We start from the raw sequence: 15,309 nt of genomic DNA on the forward strand, positions 1-15,309 counted from the left end.
ACATAATTATTATTTGGGCTAAATATTATATCCATTAGATGATTTGGCTTTAAAAAAAATTACCTAAACATATTTAGCTATTGTTGAAAATTCAAAACTATTTCATTACTTAGCCATTTCAAATTTACTCCAGGTAGTTAGCAGACCCTGAGGTGTTTTTTTCTTTCTTACCCTAAATTTTGTTGTTTGTTATTCATTGTAATTTAGGTTTACATTATTTTTTTACACTTTAGTATGTTTTCATTCACTTTTCTAATGACATTAATGTATGTAACATGTATATTTAAACATATACTAACGATCAAATCCCTAATTTACTCTAATAAAAGAAAACACAACAAATTAACGCGATAACGTGGTAGGGGTTGTTTACGGAACTGTCTTTGATATTGCCTGCTATAGTGGTAGAGATTTTATTTTCCAAATTATATCGTTGTTTTTATCCATTAATGTAGATATTTATATAGAAGCAATGTCAATATATTAACTCCCGATAAAACAACTTGGAAATTTAAAACAATTCTAGTCAGGCATGATTTGCGGAACCAAAACAAGGAGGTCCTTCTCTGGTTCACACGGAAACGAACGCTAAAGACCGATGTTTGTTTTGCTCCGGATGGAAGGTAAATCTTTCTCTTGTAAATCGGAGGAGATTGTGTGAACATGAATTTATGACGTGTCCTGTTGTAAGTTTGCACTACACCTATTAAACAAGTGCTATCTGTTCATTTCATGCTGCCAGTACATTTGTTTACATCCGTTTCGATGCGTCCATTCAAGTGGCCTAACGCTAACGTGAACTCCGCTAACGGCAGCTGAGTGACGCTAACTCCTGCTAGCTAGCCGCTGTGGGCTGCAAATAATTGTGTTAAAATGTTCAGCCACGACACCGCGGCATTACAAACACACCTTTTTAATTATAATACGATTTATAGTTGATTGGTCAAGTGCACAACACCAAGTGGCCAAACGTTATCTCAATGACCAGGCTGCACAGGTGGCTAAGTTAGCATAACAGCATAGCTAACGGACGGTGTCTTCGCTAGGCAGGAGCTAACTGCTGTGGGTGGGTGTCAGACATGTTTCTGTCTGGGGTTTGGGGATTGAATGACTGAGTTTTAGTTTACTTTAACATTAACAGTCCCGTATTTTCGAAAGCGGGTTAGCTTCAAGTTACCTGTCACTGTTACTGTAATAAACGGCTATCGCTAGCTACCATGCTACCATGTTTTCAACAAGTTCCCCACTTGATGCTAACGATAACCGCTTGGTGGGTATTAGCGAATATTAAACTGCACCAGGGACAGTTCACACAGAATGGCATCGTTATTGTTAAGTTACAGTGTGTTCTTAACCCTGCTATTACCTTTGAGATCAATCTGACCCCATTCACATCTCTAAATACATTATTAACTTAGTTTTTTTGCTTCATATTTTCATGACTTTTCCTAATTTAATAGGGACAACTTGGTACAAACAAAATTGACACGATTGTATGATTTTAATGTCCTGGTCACATTTTGTACACATCAGTGTTTCTCTTGGTTCAGTTTGACCCCAGGCTTTTTTTTTTTTTTTTTAATCTGTGTAAAACATATAAGAAATCTTAACATTTTGCACAAATTTGCTTTAGCTCTTTTGGATGACACTCAGGAACTATAACATGCAGTGTATGATCTTCAAAAAAAAACTTCCCTCTGCTTTAGGGCCCAAACCTAACATAACCACACCTGTAGCAGTGTGACAACTACTGACAGTTCATGTGAAATTTGGGTGGGAAAGACATGATTTCCACAAGAACTTTGATGTATAAGGAGTGTAGAGTGGGGGAGGTTATGTTTTATTTAAAAGGCTATTTAGGTAGTCAACAAGCCACATAAAGTACCTCACACATTAACCTGGGTAACGATTTTTTATTATAATTTTCTGGAGGTTTAAATTGCTATAATAATTTTATGGAGGTTTAAATTGCAATAATAATTTTCTGGAGGTTTAAATTGCTGGGGTTAAATTGACCCCAAATGATAAAAAATGTTAGTAAATTTTAAGGTCAAAGGAGGGTTAGCCTAACTCATCAAGCTGTGATATCCTCTTGCTCTAGGTTTAATCATTTTTATTCCCTTTTGTTTCTAGCATGCCTGCTGAACGCAAGCGGTCAGTAAACATGGATGAGAAAGAAGTGTGCTCATTCAGCAATAAAGAAAAAGAGAAGGACAGAGATGGTGAGCGCAGACCGGCATCCTCTCGAGATAAACCAAAAGATGAGGCCAAAATGAGTGGTAAAAAAGATAGTGGCAAGGCTGCAGAGGAGAAGAGAAAGCGCCTAGAGGAGGAAAAGAGGAAGAAAGAAGAAAAGGAGCGCAAAAAGAAGGAGGAGGAAAAACAGAAAGCAGAGGAGGAACAACGAAAGAAAGAGGAGGAGGAGAAGAGACAGCAGGAGGAGCAGGAGAGGAAGCTGCAAGAGGAGGAAGCCAAGCGGCAGCGTGAGGAGGAGGCGGCTCAGCTGAAGTAAGTGATGAATTTTGTTTTGTTTTACTGTGCTGGGCTGTGTGGCCCTCATCATGTCAGAACTTTGTAGCTTTTAGCCAGACAGAGCCAGAGCCTAGACAACAGGACTTGGACTATATGTTTATCACTGATTCAATACTGTCACAATACCTGGGTTCCGATTCAATATGCATTATGATTGGATGTTATGATTTGTTTTTTGATTCCTCTAGTTTGTGTTTGTAAAGTTTCATAAAGCTCTGATTATCACAAAGGTCACAGTAGGTCTTTTAATGCAGTGATGTCAAGTTTCAAAAACTGGTGTCTCTACAGTGAAATGGTGCTATGGCAGCAAACAACACACATGAATAAAATGTGGCTCATAGTCTCAGCTTTCCAGTCGAACCCAATTTATGCAACTCCAAGACTGTTTAGGCCCCAGTCTGCACAAATACACCATTTTACAACAGGCCACAAGAACACATTTGGACTGCATGGTTTGTGGCCCAAACTGCATGGGATTAGTATAAGGTAGGCCTGTCTGCAAAGGGGAGATGTGTGGGTGCCTAGCTTTTCATTCAGGTATCTGGAGGACAGAGAACTAAAGAACCCAGATACTTAAGTCAATTGATTTTTTTTCTTCCATCCCTGATAGACAATAGGAACAAGGCGTTACAATTTTTAGGGCAGAAATTGATTAAAAATCTATTTTGTTACATCTTACACAGATACTAGAAAATTTTGACATGGAAATGTGTTAATGGTGCATGAAGTCCAGGAAACTCTAATAATCCAATCCAGGCATCCAAAAAAACATCAAATTTTTATGGTGGACAGCCATTTAATGTGTGCCGATTATGTGACTCTTTAATGTTGAGTTGAATTGGCACATGCAATTTTTCTGTTGACCTAGCCTAACTTTCTCATCCCTTACTGTTGGTTTGTTGTTATTTTCCCAGGGAGAAGGAGGAGGGGCATCAGCTGCACCAGGAGGCCTGGGAGCGCCACCATTGCAGGAAAGAACTCCGCAGCAAGAACCAGAATGCCCAAGAAGGTCGGCCTGAAGAGGCCTTCTTCAGCCGCCTTGACTCCAGCCTTAAAAAGAACACTGCCTTCGTCAAGAAGCTGCGGACACTTACCGAGCAGCAGCGGGAATCCCTTTCCAATGATTTTGCTTCACTCAACCTCAGCAAGTACATCGGCGAGGCTGTGAGCTCCGTCGTGGAGGCCAAGCTGAAGATCTCAGACGTGGGCTGTGCTGTCCATCTCTGCTCCCTCTTCCACCAGCGCTACGCAGAGTTCGCCCCACTGCTGTTACAGGCGTGGAAGAAACACTTTGAAGCACGCAAGGAGGAGAAGGCACCCAATGTGAGCAAACTACGCACAGACCTGCGCTTCATTGCTGAGCTCACGATCGTCGGCCTCTTCACAGATAAGGAGGGACTTTCTCTGATCTATGAGCAGCTGAAGACCATTATTGGGACGGACCGGGAGACACACACTCATGTGTCTGTGGTTATCAGCTTCTGTAAACACTGCGGTGATGACATTGCTGGTCTGGTGCCCCGCAAGGTGAAACTGGCCTCTGAGAAGTTTGAATTGGTCTTCCCACCGAGCGAGATCATCAGCACAGAGAAACAGCAGCCTTTCCAAAACCTTTTAAGAGAGTACTTCACCTCTCTCACCAAACACCTAAAGAAGGATCACCGGGAGCTGCAGAACATTGAGAGGCAGAACAGGTGTGTAGTGGACCAGCAAGGACTTACTTTTTCCCCACAGAGTATTGCTCTCCTTGTTCTGTTTTGTTTCTAAGATAAGACTTCTTTACATTTTCTCCTCATCAGGCGTATCCTCCATTCCAAAGGAGAGCTGAGTGAAGACAGACACAAGCAATATGAAGAGTTTGCCACCTCCTACCAGAAGCTCCTGGCCAACACTCAGTCTCTGGCTGACCTACTTGATGAAAACATGCCAGAACTGCCACAGGACAAGACTGTGCAGGAGGGTGTGTGATGATTCTGTTCTGGTCCTATTTATATTTGATTAAAGATGCTCCATGCATATATGCAGAATAATTTAGGACCATCTCACTCAACTCGAATGCTGACTCCATTGAGGTCTGAGCTCTCAGGCAGCTTGGAGAGAGCAGGTGACATTAGAATGTCAGTGATTAGTGATCATCACTACAATTTCACACTGATATAAAATCTTACATCTTGTTTAATTTTTAGTTTTGATCACCTTTTTTGTCTTTGACCCTCAGCCTGTTGTGGAGATTTGATTTGTGATGATTTAGTCCTGCTAGTATGTTACTTATACTGCATATCACACACCACTTTGTCTTCTGGCCACAGAGCACGGCCCTGGCATTGACATTTTCACCCCCGGAAAGCCTGGAGAATATGACCTTGAGGGGGGCATCTGGGAGGACGAGGATGCTCGCAACTTTTATGAGAACATGGTGGACTTGAAGGCCTTCGTACCAGCCATCCTCTTTAAGGACAATGAGAAGAGCTGCCAGGGCAAAGACAAAGATGATGGCAAAGGTATGTTTAGTAAATCCACACAGGGAGTGATGGATACACACACACACATGCAGATTTATTCTGACCGTACTTGTGTTTCCCTGTCTTTCAGATTCCAGACAGGTTAAGGATGGGGCCAGCACCACAGAGGAACTGGAGCTGGAGTTGGAAGCTCTAGACATTACTGATGACCCCCTTGAACTTGAAGGCCCAGATGAGGCAGAAAATGAAGAGCTGGCCAAGAAACTGCTGGATGAGCAAGGTAAAGATGAAAGTACTCTCTTAATATGCCACCTTACAAACCAGACCCTATAAAGATTTATTGCTTAATATCTCATTTAATAGTCTGAATAATGTCAGAACTCTTTTGAGCATATGTGCCATACAGACAACAGGTTTCTTCAAACTAGGAAAGTGCATTTTTGGGAGCAATTGCATGTGATTACCCAGTGCATGAAATTATTGCTTGAAAATGTGTATAATTAGTAAAAAAAAAAAAAAAAAGAGAGTTCAATATTTGGAAGAGTACAAATTGTATTTTGAGTGCAACAAAACATTGTGAAAGTGATTGAGGTTAAATCAGCATTCTTTAAATTACATAGAGCTTCCAGCTGCAGAGTTAATTGATGTGGATTTAGAGGTCATGCACTGCATTTGTATATGTTTCTTTCAGATTGCTGGTCAGTAGATTTAGTTAAAAGTCAGGGAAAGAGCAAAGAACCAAGAAGGTATGGTTAGTAGTGCACGATGTCTGTGCAGACTTAGATTCTTGTCTCTTGTGTTCTTTTTATGTTATTATCGTTCAGCTATCTTTTTTCAGTTTGTAATTTATTTTGAGTGGATAAACCTTCATAACTGTTTTGTGTCTGTGAAGAACAAGAAGATGAGGAGGCCAGCACCGGGTCTCACTTGAAGCTTATAGTGGATGCCTTCATCCAGCAGCTCCCCAACTGTGTCAACAGAGACCTCATAGACAAGGTAAAGACAAGTGATCCCCCGCCCAAACAATATTGACCAGCTTATGGGCAAAAAAACATTTTACACCTTTGCTTCTAAGACAAAAAGATCTGTGACATTTCCTGAATGGTTGTTTCTAATTTGTGGACACATTTGTGGTATTTATTCTTATAGGCTGCCATGGACTTCTGCATGAACATGAACACCAAGTCCAACAGGAGGAAGCTTGTCCGTGCACTGTTCACTGTTCCCAGGCAGAGGTAAAGCTGTGCACACTAAACTTACACCCACATATCTGTTTGCATGTCTTGTGGATATTGTCCTTATCCTAAAAATCAGATATCGACTGTTCAATATTCTAAGATAACTAGTATTGGATATCTCTTGCTCCAGTCCAAAAATACTGATATCAACCTTCAAAACATCATATTTATCCTACTCTAGTGCTCACAGGTCAGTTGATATCCATAATGTGATGGCAGCTGAGGCCACCAGGGGGTGCTATCATCATGTTTTATAGGACTGGATATCAGAGGGGTGAATTATAAAGTGAGATTAGTGGGCAAGCTGACACTGGCTTTTTGGTCTTACAGAGGTAGCAGGTTGTTAGCTGGGGCTTTAGATCCCCATGACAGCTTAGGCTGAACACCTCACCTGCTCCAGAGGCTTTGTGTTGCGGTTATTGGATCAAAAGTATATAAAGCCCTCCTCTTCACAATATCAGTCAGCCCTCTGGGAAAATGGAATTAGACAAGTGGACAATAAGACAAGTACAAAGCTGTATGGCTAGAATCTGTTGAATTCACAGATACTAAGAAGGACTGTTTGCACAGCTTTGTGTTTACTGACTGGAAGAACCACTTTATTTTTATGTTTGTAGCATTCTTTCATTTGTCAGGTACCTTACATTAGTTAACTCAAAATAGCTGCTGTGAAAAAAGTCTATTGCTAATAAAGTTTACTGTTTGTGTTAATGCGTTACTGTTTTTTCTAAATGTTTTATAGCATATTTTTATGTCGTATTTGTGTATCTATTCTATTTTCATTTTCCCTGCGTAATCAAAGGTCTACAGTGTTATTTCTCCACCTGTTAAAAACCAGGCCACTTTTATGTGGTTGCTTGTAAATAAAACTTCATGAAAGCAGTTATCCAGTTGTTTGTTGAGCTTGCTGACACAAAGAAATATGTGCAGCCTTTGTACTGTAGGCCTCTGGGTATACCAAGGTGTTTTCTTCTTGCAGATTGGATCTTCTGCCTTTCTACTCCCGCCTGGTTGCGACCCTTCATCCCTGCATGTCAGATGTTGCTGAGGACCTTTGCTCCATGCTAAAGGGAGACTTCAGGTTTCATGTGGGTTTCATATATCGTATCTGTTTGGCCATTTGCTGATTTATTGTCACTGGACAAAACCTATAGGGATAACACAGTTGTCATAAGTTTGAGTTTCTGTAGCTGCTGCTCTTTTCCTTGTGGCTAGCTACCCAGTTTTTCCTCTGTTAATTACAAACCAATCGGAAACCTAAAACGCATAATTTCATCTGTGCCTGTGTGCCAAGAACTAGGAGATCACTGTGTGTTTAGAACAGCAAATGTAAAAACTTTCATGGACTGACTATAGCTACTGCGCTTTTTTTTTTGAAGGGGGACGGAGAGTAGCAAAATGGACATTTATTTGTATAAAACTGTTGCACAATATTGCCTTAAAAGAAGTTTGTACTGATTTTAACAGTTTTTTTTTCACTGTTATTTCTCCATAGATTCGGAAGAAGGACCAGATCAACATTGAAACCAAAAATAAAACAGTCAGATTTATTGGGGAGTTGGCCAAGTTTAAGATGTTCTCTAAAACAGACACGCTTCACTGTCTCAAAGTAGGTGGAGAATTGCTCTCAGTAATGTATCAAAGCTTTGTCTTCAGGTTTATAAAGATGAACTTTTACTCAGCATGTTTTAATGTGTGTGTGTGTGTGTGTGTGTGTGTGTGTGTGTGTGTGTGTGTGTGTGTGGTCCAACAGATGCTGCTGTCTGATTTCTCCCATCACCACATAGAAATGGCCTGCACTCTATTGGAGACCTGTGGTCGCTTCCTCTTTAGATCCCCCGACTCCCACCTGCGTACCAGCGTCCTACTGGTATGTGCGCACACGCACACACACACACACACACACACACACACAAATATACATAGGAAAACAAAATTTTTAGTACGATAAAACTTGATTCCAGTGAGAAAGTTGAGTTGTTGCTGCAGCCTATCACGATAGGCTGCAGCAAAGGTAGAGGAGGAGAGAGCAAATAGCCTTATTGAAACATAAATGTTCAGAAAAAGTTACCCAAAATTTTTAAAAGGACCTCATGTGGAGTGAATCAGAATTAAAAAATGTGTTTGCTCTTTTGAGCTTTTAAGTCCTAGTTTTCATGAAAAAAGCTGATATTTTTTCAATTCCTCTCTAGGAGCAAATGATGCGCAAAAAGCAGGCGCAGCATCTGGATGCGCGCTACGTGACCATGGTGGAGAACGCCTACTACTACTGCAACCCCCCACCCATGGAGAAGACGGTGAAGAAGAAGAGACCCCCGCTGCAGGAGTACATCCGCAAACTGCTCTACAAGGACCTGTCCAAGGTCACCACCGAGAAGGTACATAGCCTGATATGATAAGAGTGATTCCAGTGTGTTACTTAACCAGCAGGCAGTTAAACGGCAATGCTTGTGCTCTTTGTAACACACTTGCACACACATTCCTTTTTACCTCAGTGCTGTGGCCATCAAGAGGCAGATTTCAGTCATTCAGTCACCTAAATGATCAAAAACTCATCCTTATCTATCCTTGTATAAGTATATTACATCACTCATTTACAATTAATAATGAAAAGTATGCCAGTTCTTTATATTTTTGATCCATGTTCTGTCATCTCAAAACTAATATGAACTTCCTGTTGCTTTTTCAGCTGTGTGTGTGTATATTTATCTAACTAGGCTATGTATTGGCTGCATTTATATTGACATTGAGCAAGCTCAGTATCTTATCTCTGTTCAGGCACTAAAGTCTCTTTCTCTATAAATATCAGCTTGGAATTATGCTCCCATCTGGCTAGTTCTAGTTTTTTGAGGCCAATATCACATACAAGCTACGTTTCAAACTTTGTCTCCTAAGTTCATGTCAGCACAGACGAAGCATGCCTTGAGACAGCCCCAACTGTCCAAGAACTTCACTGATGAGAAAAATTAAGTCTGAATATAACCATAGTGCTTAATAGCACACAAAATAATGAAACTTCTAATAAATCAATTTGATCTACTTATTTACCTGGGTGGGTATATGTGGAAACACTGGAATCAGCTAAGCTCCCGTCCTTCCCCAGGTGCTGAGGCAGATGCGAAAGCTGCCCTGGCAGGACCCTGAGATTAAGAGCTACCTGATCTGCTGCATGGTCAACATCTGGAATGTCAAGTATAACAGCATCCACTGTGTGGCAAACCTGCTGGCCGGCCTGGTGGCCTACCAGGAGGACGTGGGTATCCATGTGGTGGATGGTGTCCTGGAGGACATCCGCCTGGGCATGGAGGTGAAGAGGGGAAGGGGGGAAATGTTGATATCTATACTGGCAGTCTCAACTGATAACATGATCCACTGATACTGCGGTACCAGTTTTTGATGTTAAAAAAAAAAAAAATAAACACAACATTTTTTTCCACCAGTGTTAAGGAAGGTGTTGTCAGGTCGAAGACACAAAGGCAAAACACTACGTGCTAACCCTGATTGACATTTCTGACATAAGTATGAAGATGAAGTAACATGTTGACACTGTCACTGTTATGAAGAGCTGCACTTACGTGTTGTATGCCATGTGAGAACACTATGAGTCTAACGTAGATGAAGTTACATGGCTTTGCATAACACACTGAGATTTCAAAAAGATGAAGTTGCCCTACTGGCTCTGACAACAGCATAACATGATGTAACGCTGATGCGCACACGTGATGACCACATGTGCATGCTGTACATCTTTTAAAATAAACGGGTTACCCTCCACCTATACCCCAACATTTCCCTCATCACTCAGGATTCGAACAACTTTTTGAAGCCTGATGCAGGTTTTGGGTTGAAACTTCTGAAAAGTAGCATTTAGTATCTTTGAAGTTTGACAGTTTCTAGAACTAGAGGAGTGCACTCAGTAGAGTGCAGATCTTTGCCAGGCGTATCTCCTCTTTTCCAGACTGTAGGGTACACTATGTGCCAATATTGTGCCGTGTTCGCACTCCGCAGTTGGACAATCTGAATACAATAGGATAGAAATGACCAAGCTAGACAGTGAATGAAGTGAGGGAGCGGCACTCAGCAACCCTGTAGAGACAAAACACACAGAGAGGCAAAACAAATTCAGGAAGCTGTCAGAGCGCTGCTTGCGTTGGTCGTTATAATCAGCAATAGAGGCTTCAGTCTTTCCCGCTTGATCTCTCAGCTGTATCTCTCACTTGCTCTCGCTCTCACCAAAACAACCTGTTAGCAATTTTGAATAATAGTTCCATTATCATTTAGGGATCACTTAGCCCCGTAGCATCTTATTTGAGCCATGTATGAGTGAAATGCTCGTGCAAACTGAAGATCCCTCTTATAGCCAGTAATGCACTGTATATAGCTAGGGCTTTACCGTGGAAAAAATGGAAGTAGTTGAATGAGATATATCCAGTAATATATGAGAAGTTGCTCGCTCAAGTACTGAAGAGACAATGCACTAGTAGTTGAGGAGCAAAACAATGAATGAAGAGAGAGAGCGGAAGTAGCAAGAACACATGTTTTTCAAAGATTTTGAATCGCTGCAAGCACAAGAGGTTCTTAAATCATACAAAAAATTTTAGGCGGATAAACCCACTAGTTTCCGAGATTAGCTGTGGACAGACAGAGATATATACACAGGACCAAACGCAAGATTTCATCCAGGCTGCCGCCTGGCAGAAATGACTATACCGTTATACTATACCATAATAGTTGGGTTGCACCAAATAACCACATCAAGATGCCTGCAAATGCAGATCTCTGTCCTTTTCCAAAAAAATATCATTAGGAGGTTCAGTAGAAGTGAGACTATAATCTGAATAAACTGCAGGAAACAACCAAAAAAACAGGAGATGGATGTTGATATCTGGTAGCCTGCATTTGTGCAAGCTTGGAAAGTAACAAAATGAAACAAGGCAAGGTGAACATAAAAAAACTACATACAAAACTGCAACAAGACAAACTTTTTAAGTGTGAGACCAAAGAAAACAAGCTGCAGATGTGTGATAATGCAGTAGGAACGAAAAAGATACTCATGCATATTGTGTGGAATTCAATCAAGAGTAAGCAAATTTCACATAACGGGCTTCCTATTGATCTAATTCTATAACACAACCACTTTTCCATCATTCTCAGGTCAACCAGCCTAAGTTCAACCAGCGCCGTATCAGCAGTGCCAAGTTCCTGGGTGAGCTCTACAACTACCGCATGGTGGAGTCAGCGGTCATATTCCGGACCCTCTTCTCCTTCATCTCCTTTGGGGTGAACCAGGACGGCACCCCCAGCCCTCTAGACCCCCCAGAGCATCTCTTCCGCATCCGTCTGGTGTGCACCCTGCTGGATACCTGTGGCCAGTATTTTGACCGAGGCTCTAGCAAAAGGAAGCTGGACTGTTTTCTCATCTACTTCCAGGCATGTTCAGTTCCACTGCAGCTCCATTCATATTATATTGAATTAACAACTTGCCTGGTACTAAAGAGTTCTTGAAAGACTTTTTTCCCCTCTTGTTCGCAAATCTGTTTATTCACTTTAACCTGTGTGGTGGAAAAACAATTAATTCACATTTTATTTTTTCCAAAACTTAATTACAAACTGCTTAGCACTCGGTTTGAAAAAGCTTCTGGTATTTTACATTCTAAGCATCTTACGTCCAATACTAGAATAACCTTTAGATTGTTGATTGCCAACATTACAAGAATCTAAACAAACTTCACTTTAGCCCAGAAGTCAAAGATGCCAATAAGTTGTCTTTAGATTATATAGCTGGCCTTAGCACACTTTCAAATAATACAAATATTTGAAGCATACACAACACTTTTACTCTGTAGTCGGTTCCATCTTTAAGGCTGATCATTGTAAACAAGCACTTGTGTTTGTATTGGTTACCAACAAAAGCTGTAGTAATTGTGTGTGAGAGGGTACAAGCTGGCAAAGTGATAGCTTACTAAAGGCATGAATGGATTTGGAACAAGCAAAGCTGCATTTCTAATAATGTCTTCTTGCCAGCAGTCTCTTTCTGTATTTCTCTGCCTGTCTCCATGCCTCTTGCATGGCAGTGGCTTATGTCAGCATGAATTCATGGTCTTCTGTAGTGAGGTTTTTGCATGACAACATTGTGTTCACTCATAGCGCTACATTTGGTGGAAGAAGAGCTTGGATGTGTGGACCAAGGATCATCCCTTCCCCATCGACATCGACTACATGATCAGTGACACCCTTGAGCTGCTCAGGCCCAAGATGAGGCTCAGCTGCTCCCTGGATGAGGCCACCAAACAGGTCACCGACCTGGAGAGGGAGGTGCTCGTCAAACTAGGTACGCCACTTACACACCTTCGATTGTTGTTTGTCGATTGTCTTTACCCATGCATGCAATTACAGCCTGCATAAAGGATGTGACTGTCTCAGTTTTAGCAGGCAGCCAGTATCTCTGGTCACTCCGTTCTCTGTCTTCCCGGCTGGGCAGCATTCCCCAGTGTGTAGGAGGAAGCTGCTGTCTGTCAGACAGGTTTAGCTCATCTGAGTTCACATTCTTAACACACATACTCACACCTGTCAGTCCTGCTTATGCTGCTGGGCCCTACTGATACAGGCCTTTCAAGCCCAGTGATTGGGACCAAAAAATAAATGAAGCAACTTGATATCATAGATATTAAGGGCTTTCGACCACTGTAATCTATTGTTAACTAATATGCAAAACAAAAAAACGAATTCTTAAATACTGAACACTGCAGTGGTATATAGATTTAAGCTGATTTTTCAAAGACCAGATCAGATTTTTTTTCTCAAGATTACTGTGAATATCTTAAAAATAGAACGTGGTTTAGTAATATTGAAACAGTGATATATCATTTGGAAGAAATGAGAATCAATTCATATTGGTTTTGATCAGTTCCAGATAATAATAATGATAATTAGAATTATAATAATAATTATGTAATCCAACAAAGAACATTGTCCATTGTCAATAGACAGCACTGACTGGCTGATATTAGATTGGATTTAGGCCAGTATCTGCCTCAATCCCAGAACACAGAGCTACCAGCTACCAGTTTTCTTTCCACTGAGGTGATTTACTGCCTTGCAGTGTTGTAACACTTAATGAACGGCTAGACCTTAGTGCTGCTGCAAAGTGTACCATCAATTTCCAGGACTGGGAGGCATAGCAAAAGACAGGCAGGTGAGACTGAGTGGTGTAAGGCAGAGGAGGAGCAAGCTAGAGTCATGCGGCAGAGGGAGAGAAGAGGAGGAAGGAAGCATTCCTGCTGCAGGTGTAATGCTCAGTACAGTTCAGCCGGATAGCAGCACAAGCACACGGCATTGTTTTACAGTTTCAAGGTGTTGATCAGGAATGTAGAGAGGGAATTCTCTTGTAAACCACAGCTCCACCCACACGGTGTGCAACTGAGTTTATGTGTGTGTGTGCATGCCTTTTATGCTTGTGTGTGTGAATGAATGAAAGAGGGGGAGAGAGAGTGAGAGTGATTGATGAGGGAGATCGTGGCCCCCAAGCTAAACAGTGGTCCCATTGTTTTAGCTTTCATCCTTTAACCAGGATAAGACATTCCATAGCCCCCTGGTTACACAAGACCTGATCTTCCACTTTTAGCATGCCTACCTGGCTTCATTTCTCTCCTCTGTCACCACGCTCACATAATTAAACTTTATAAGTGAGCTTGACCTCATTGTCTTGGTTGGCTTCTAATGCAGAAGGAGCCTCCTAATGAAGTAATTTCCTCCCTCCTCCTGGCATGAATAATAGTTTCATTTGTAACTGAAGCTTTTGTTTGAGTAAAGCTGGTCACCCGGGTTGGGCATACTTGGAGTTTATGATATAATCTGTCATAACCATCACTGGGTATAATCTGATTATTGCATCTAAAGCCTGTTGAGAACTTCACCATTATTTGTTTAGATTGTTATAGCCAACATAGTGTTATGGAATAAGTTTTCTTGTCTTTCCTCTCATCCCATGTGTCTCTTAATGTGTGTGTTCATGAAGGCCTAGTCACAGAGAAGGACGGCCGCTGTTCCAGTGCTATGGGTGAAGGGGAGGTTCTGGATGAGGAAGATGATGACGGTGATGATGATGAAGAGGGCGGGGCAGAGACCGAGGAGCAGTCAGGCAATGAGAGCGAAATGAACGAACAGGAGGAGGAAGTGAGTGTCCAATGTTATGATGAGCTAATGCTAAAACTACCAGTTTTGTTTGTCCACCCCTCTGCTACAGGTTGTGCTGGTAGATTAGCATGTTGACACATCATTATGTGTGTTGAAATGTTCCTCACACTGCTTTCATTCATGCCTGATGCATCTGCCACACACCTTGAACTATATTTGAATATATTTTCTTGCTAAAAATGACAACGTTTCAGTCCTTGTCAAGGTGGATTTAGTCGCATTTAGTCATCAGTTGTCACAGGACACTAAAACTCCCCATTGAATGCCATTCTAATGTAATTCTTTTATGTGGCTCAGTAGCTCCTGAGGGCAGGGTGAGGCAGGTTTCATTGCAAGTTTGACAGACTGACACCCCTGAAGCAGTTCAGTAAAATAAAACACTTGCACACCACTCTGGAATGATTTGCAAATCAGAAAAATAAAGCATATTCATGCATAATTGTGTGCAGGAAAAATGGCACAGTGGAATTAGGATTAGACAGATGGACTAGCTGCAGTCAGGGAGAAAACTCCATCATTTGGGAAGTGGATAATATTGACAGCCTGACATTCAAATTTGAATAAAAGGCCAATATCGGCCCAGGCAAATTGGTAATCCCATGTATCGCTCTAACCTTATTTGGTGTTATCAGACATTCCATCATATGAAACTCAGAATCGCAGATCTGTTTGGCTGAAACCCTTACGAGTAAAAATGTCTCTTTGTTCCAGGAAGGGTCTGAGAATGAAGAAGAGGAGAGGGAGGAAGAGGAGGAGGAGAACACCGACTACCTGACAGACTCCAATAAAGAAAATGAGACTGATGAGGAAAACAATGTAAGATTGTATGAAGAGTTTGGCCCCACAGTGACACTATGCATCATGGGGCACAATACATTATG

At 41.4% G+C, this 15,309-nt stretch overlaps 1 protein-coding gene across 4 annotated transcripts in view; it reads left to right on the forward strand.

Annotated features, from left to right (window-relative positions):
* The first annotated feature begins 477 nt into the window (after positions 1 to 477).
* Positions 478 to 15,309, forward strand: part of upf2 (UPF2 regulator of nonsense mediated mRNA decay) — a 31,062-nt gene continuing 16,230 nt past the window's right edge. For 3 of the 4 annotated variants that reach the window (XR_003927835.1, XM_030045548.1, XM_030045550.1), the window contains exons 1-17: positions 478 to 623; positions 2,134 to 2,508; positions 3,447 to 4,226; positions 4,332 to 4,492; positions 4,842 to 5,033; positions 5,125 to 5,274; positions 5,887 to 5,990; positions 6,144 to 6,229; positions 7,212 to 7,320; positions 7,728 to 7,841; positions 7,986 to 8,102; positions 8,425 to 8,610; positions 9,336 to 9,539; positions 11,387 to 11,662; positions 12,380 to 12,563; positions 14,250 to 14,407; positions 15,140 to 15,244. Coding sequence is in view for 3 of the 4 variants with exons in the window: in XM_030045548.1 (XP_029901408.1) it covers positions 2,135 to 2,508; positions 3,447 to 4,226; positions 4,332 to 4,492; positions 4,842 to 5,033; positions 5,125 to 5,274; positions 5,887 to 5,990; positions 6,144 to 6,229; positions 7,212 to 7,320; positions 7,728 to 7,841; positions 7,986 to 8,102; positions 8,425 to 8,610; positions 9,336 to 9,539; positions 11,387 to 11,662; positions 12,380 to 12,563; positions 14,250 to 14,407; positions 15,140 to 15,244 (3,300 nt within the window). In the remaining variant the exon portion in view is untranslated. The other variant, XM_030045549.1, reaches the window with a different exon arrangement.

This window comes from Myripristis murdjan, chromosome 23 (genome assembly GCF_902150065.1).
Source record: "Myripristis murdjan chromosome 23, fMyrMur1.1, whole genome shotgun sequence".
Lineage (NCBI taxonomy): Eukaryota > Metazoa > Chordata > Actinopteri > Holocentriformes > Holocentridae > Myripristis > Myripristis murdjan.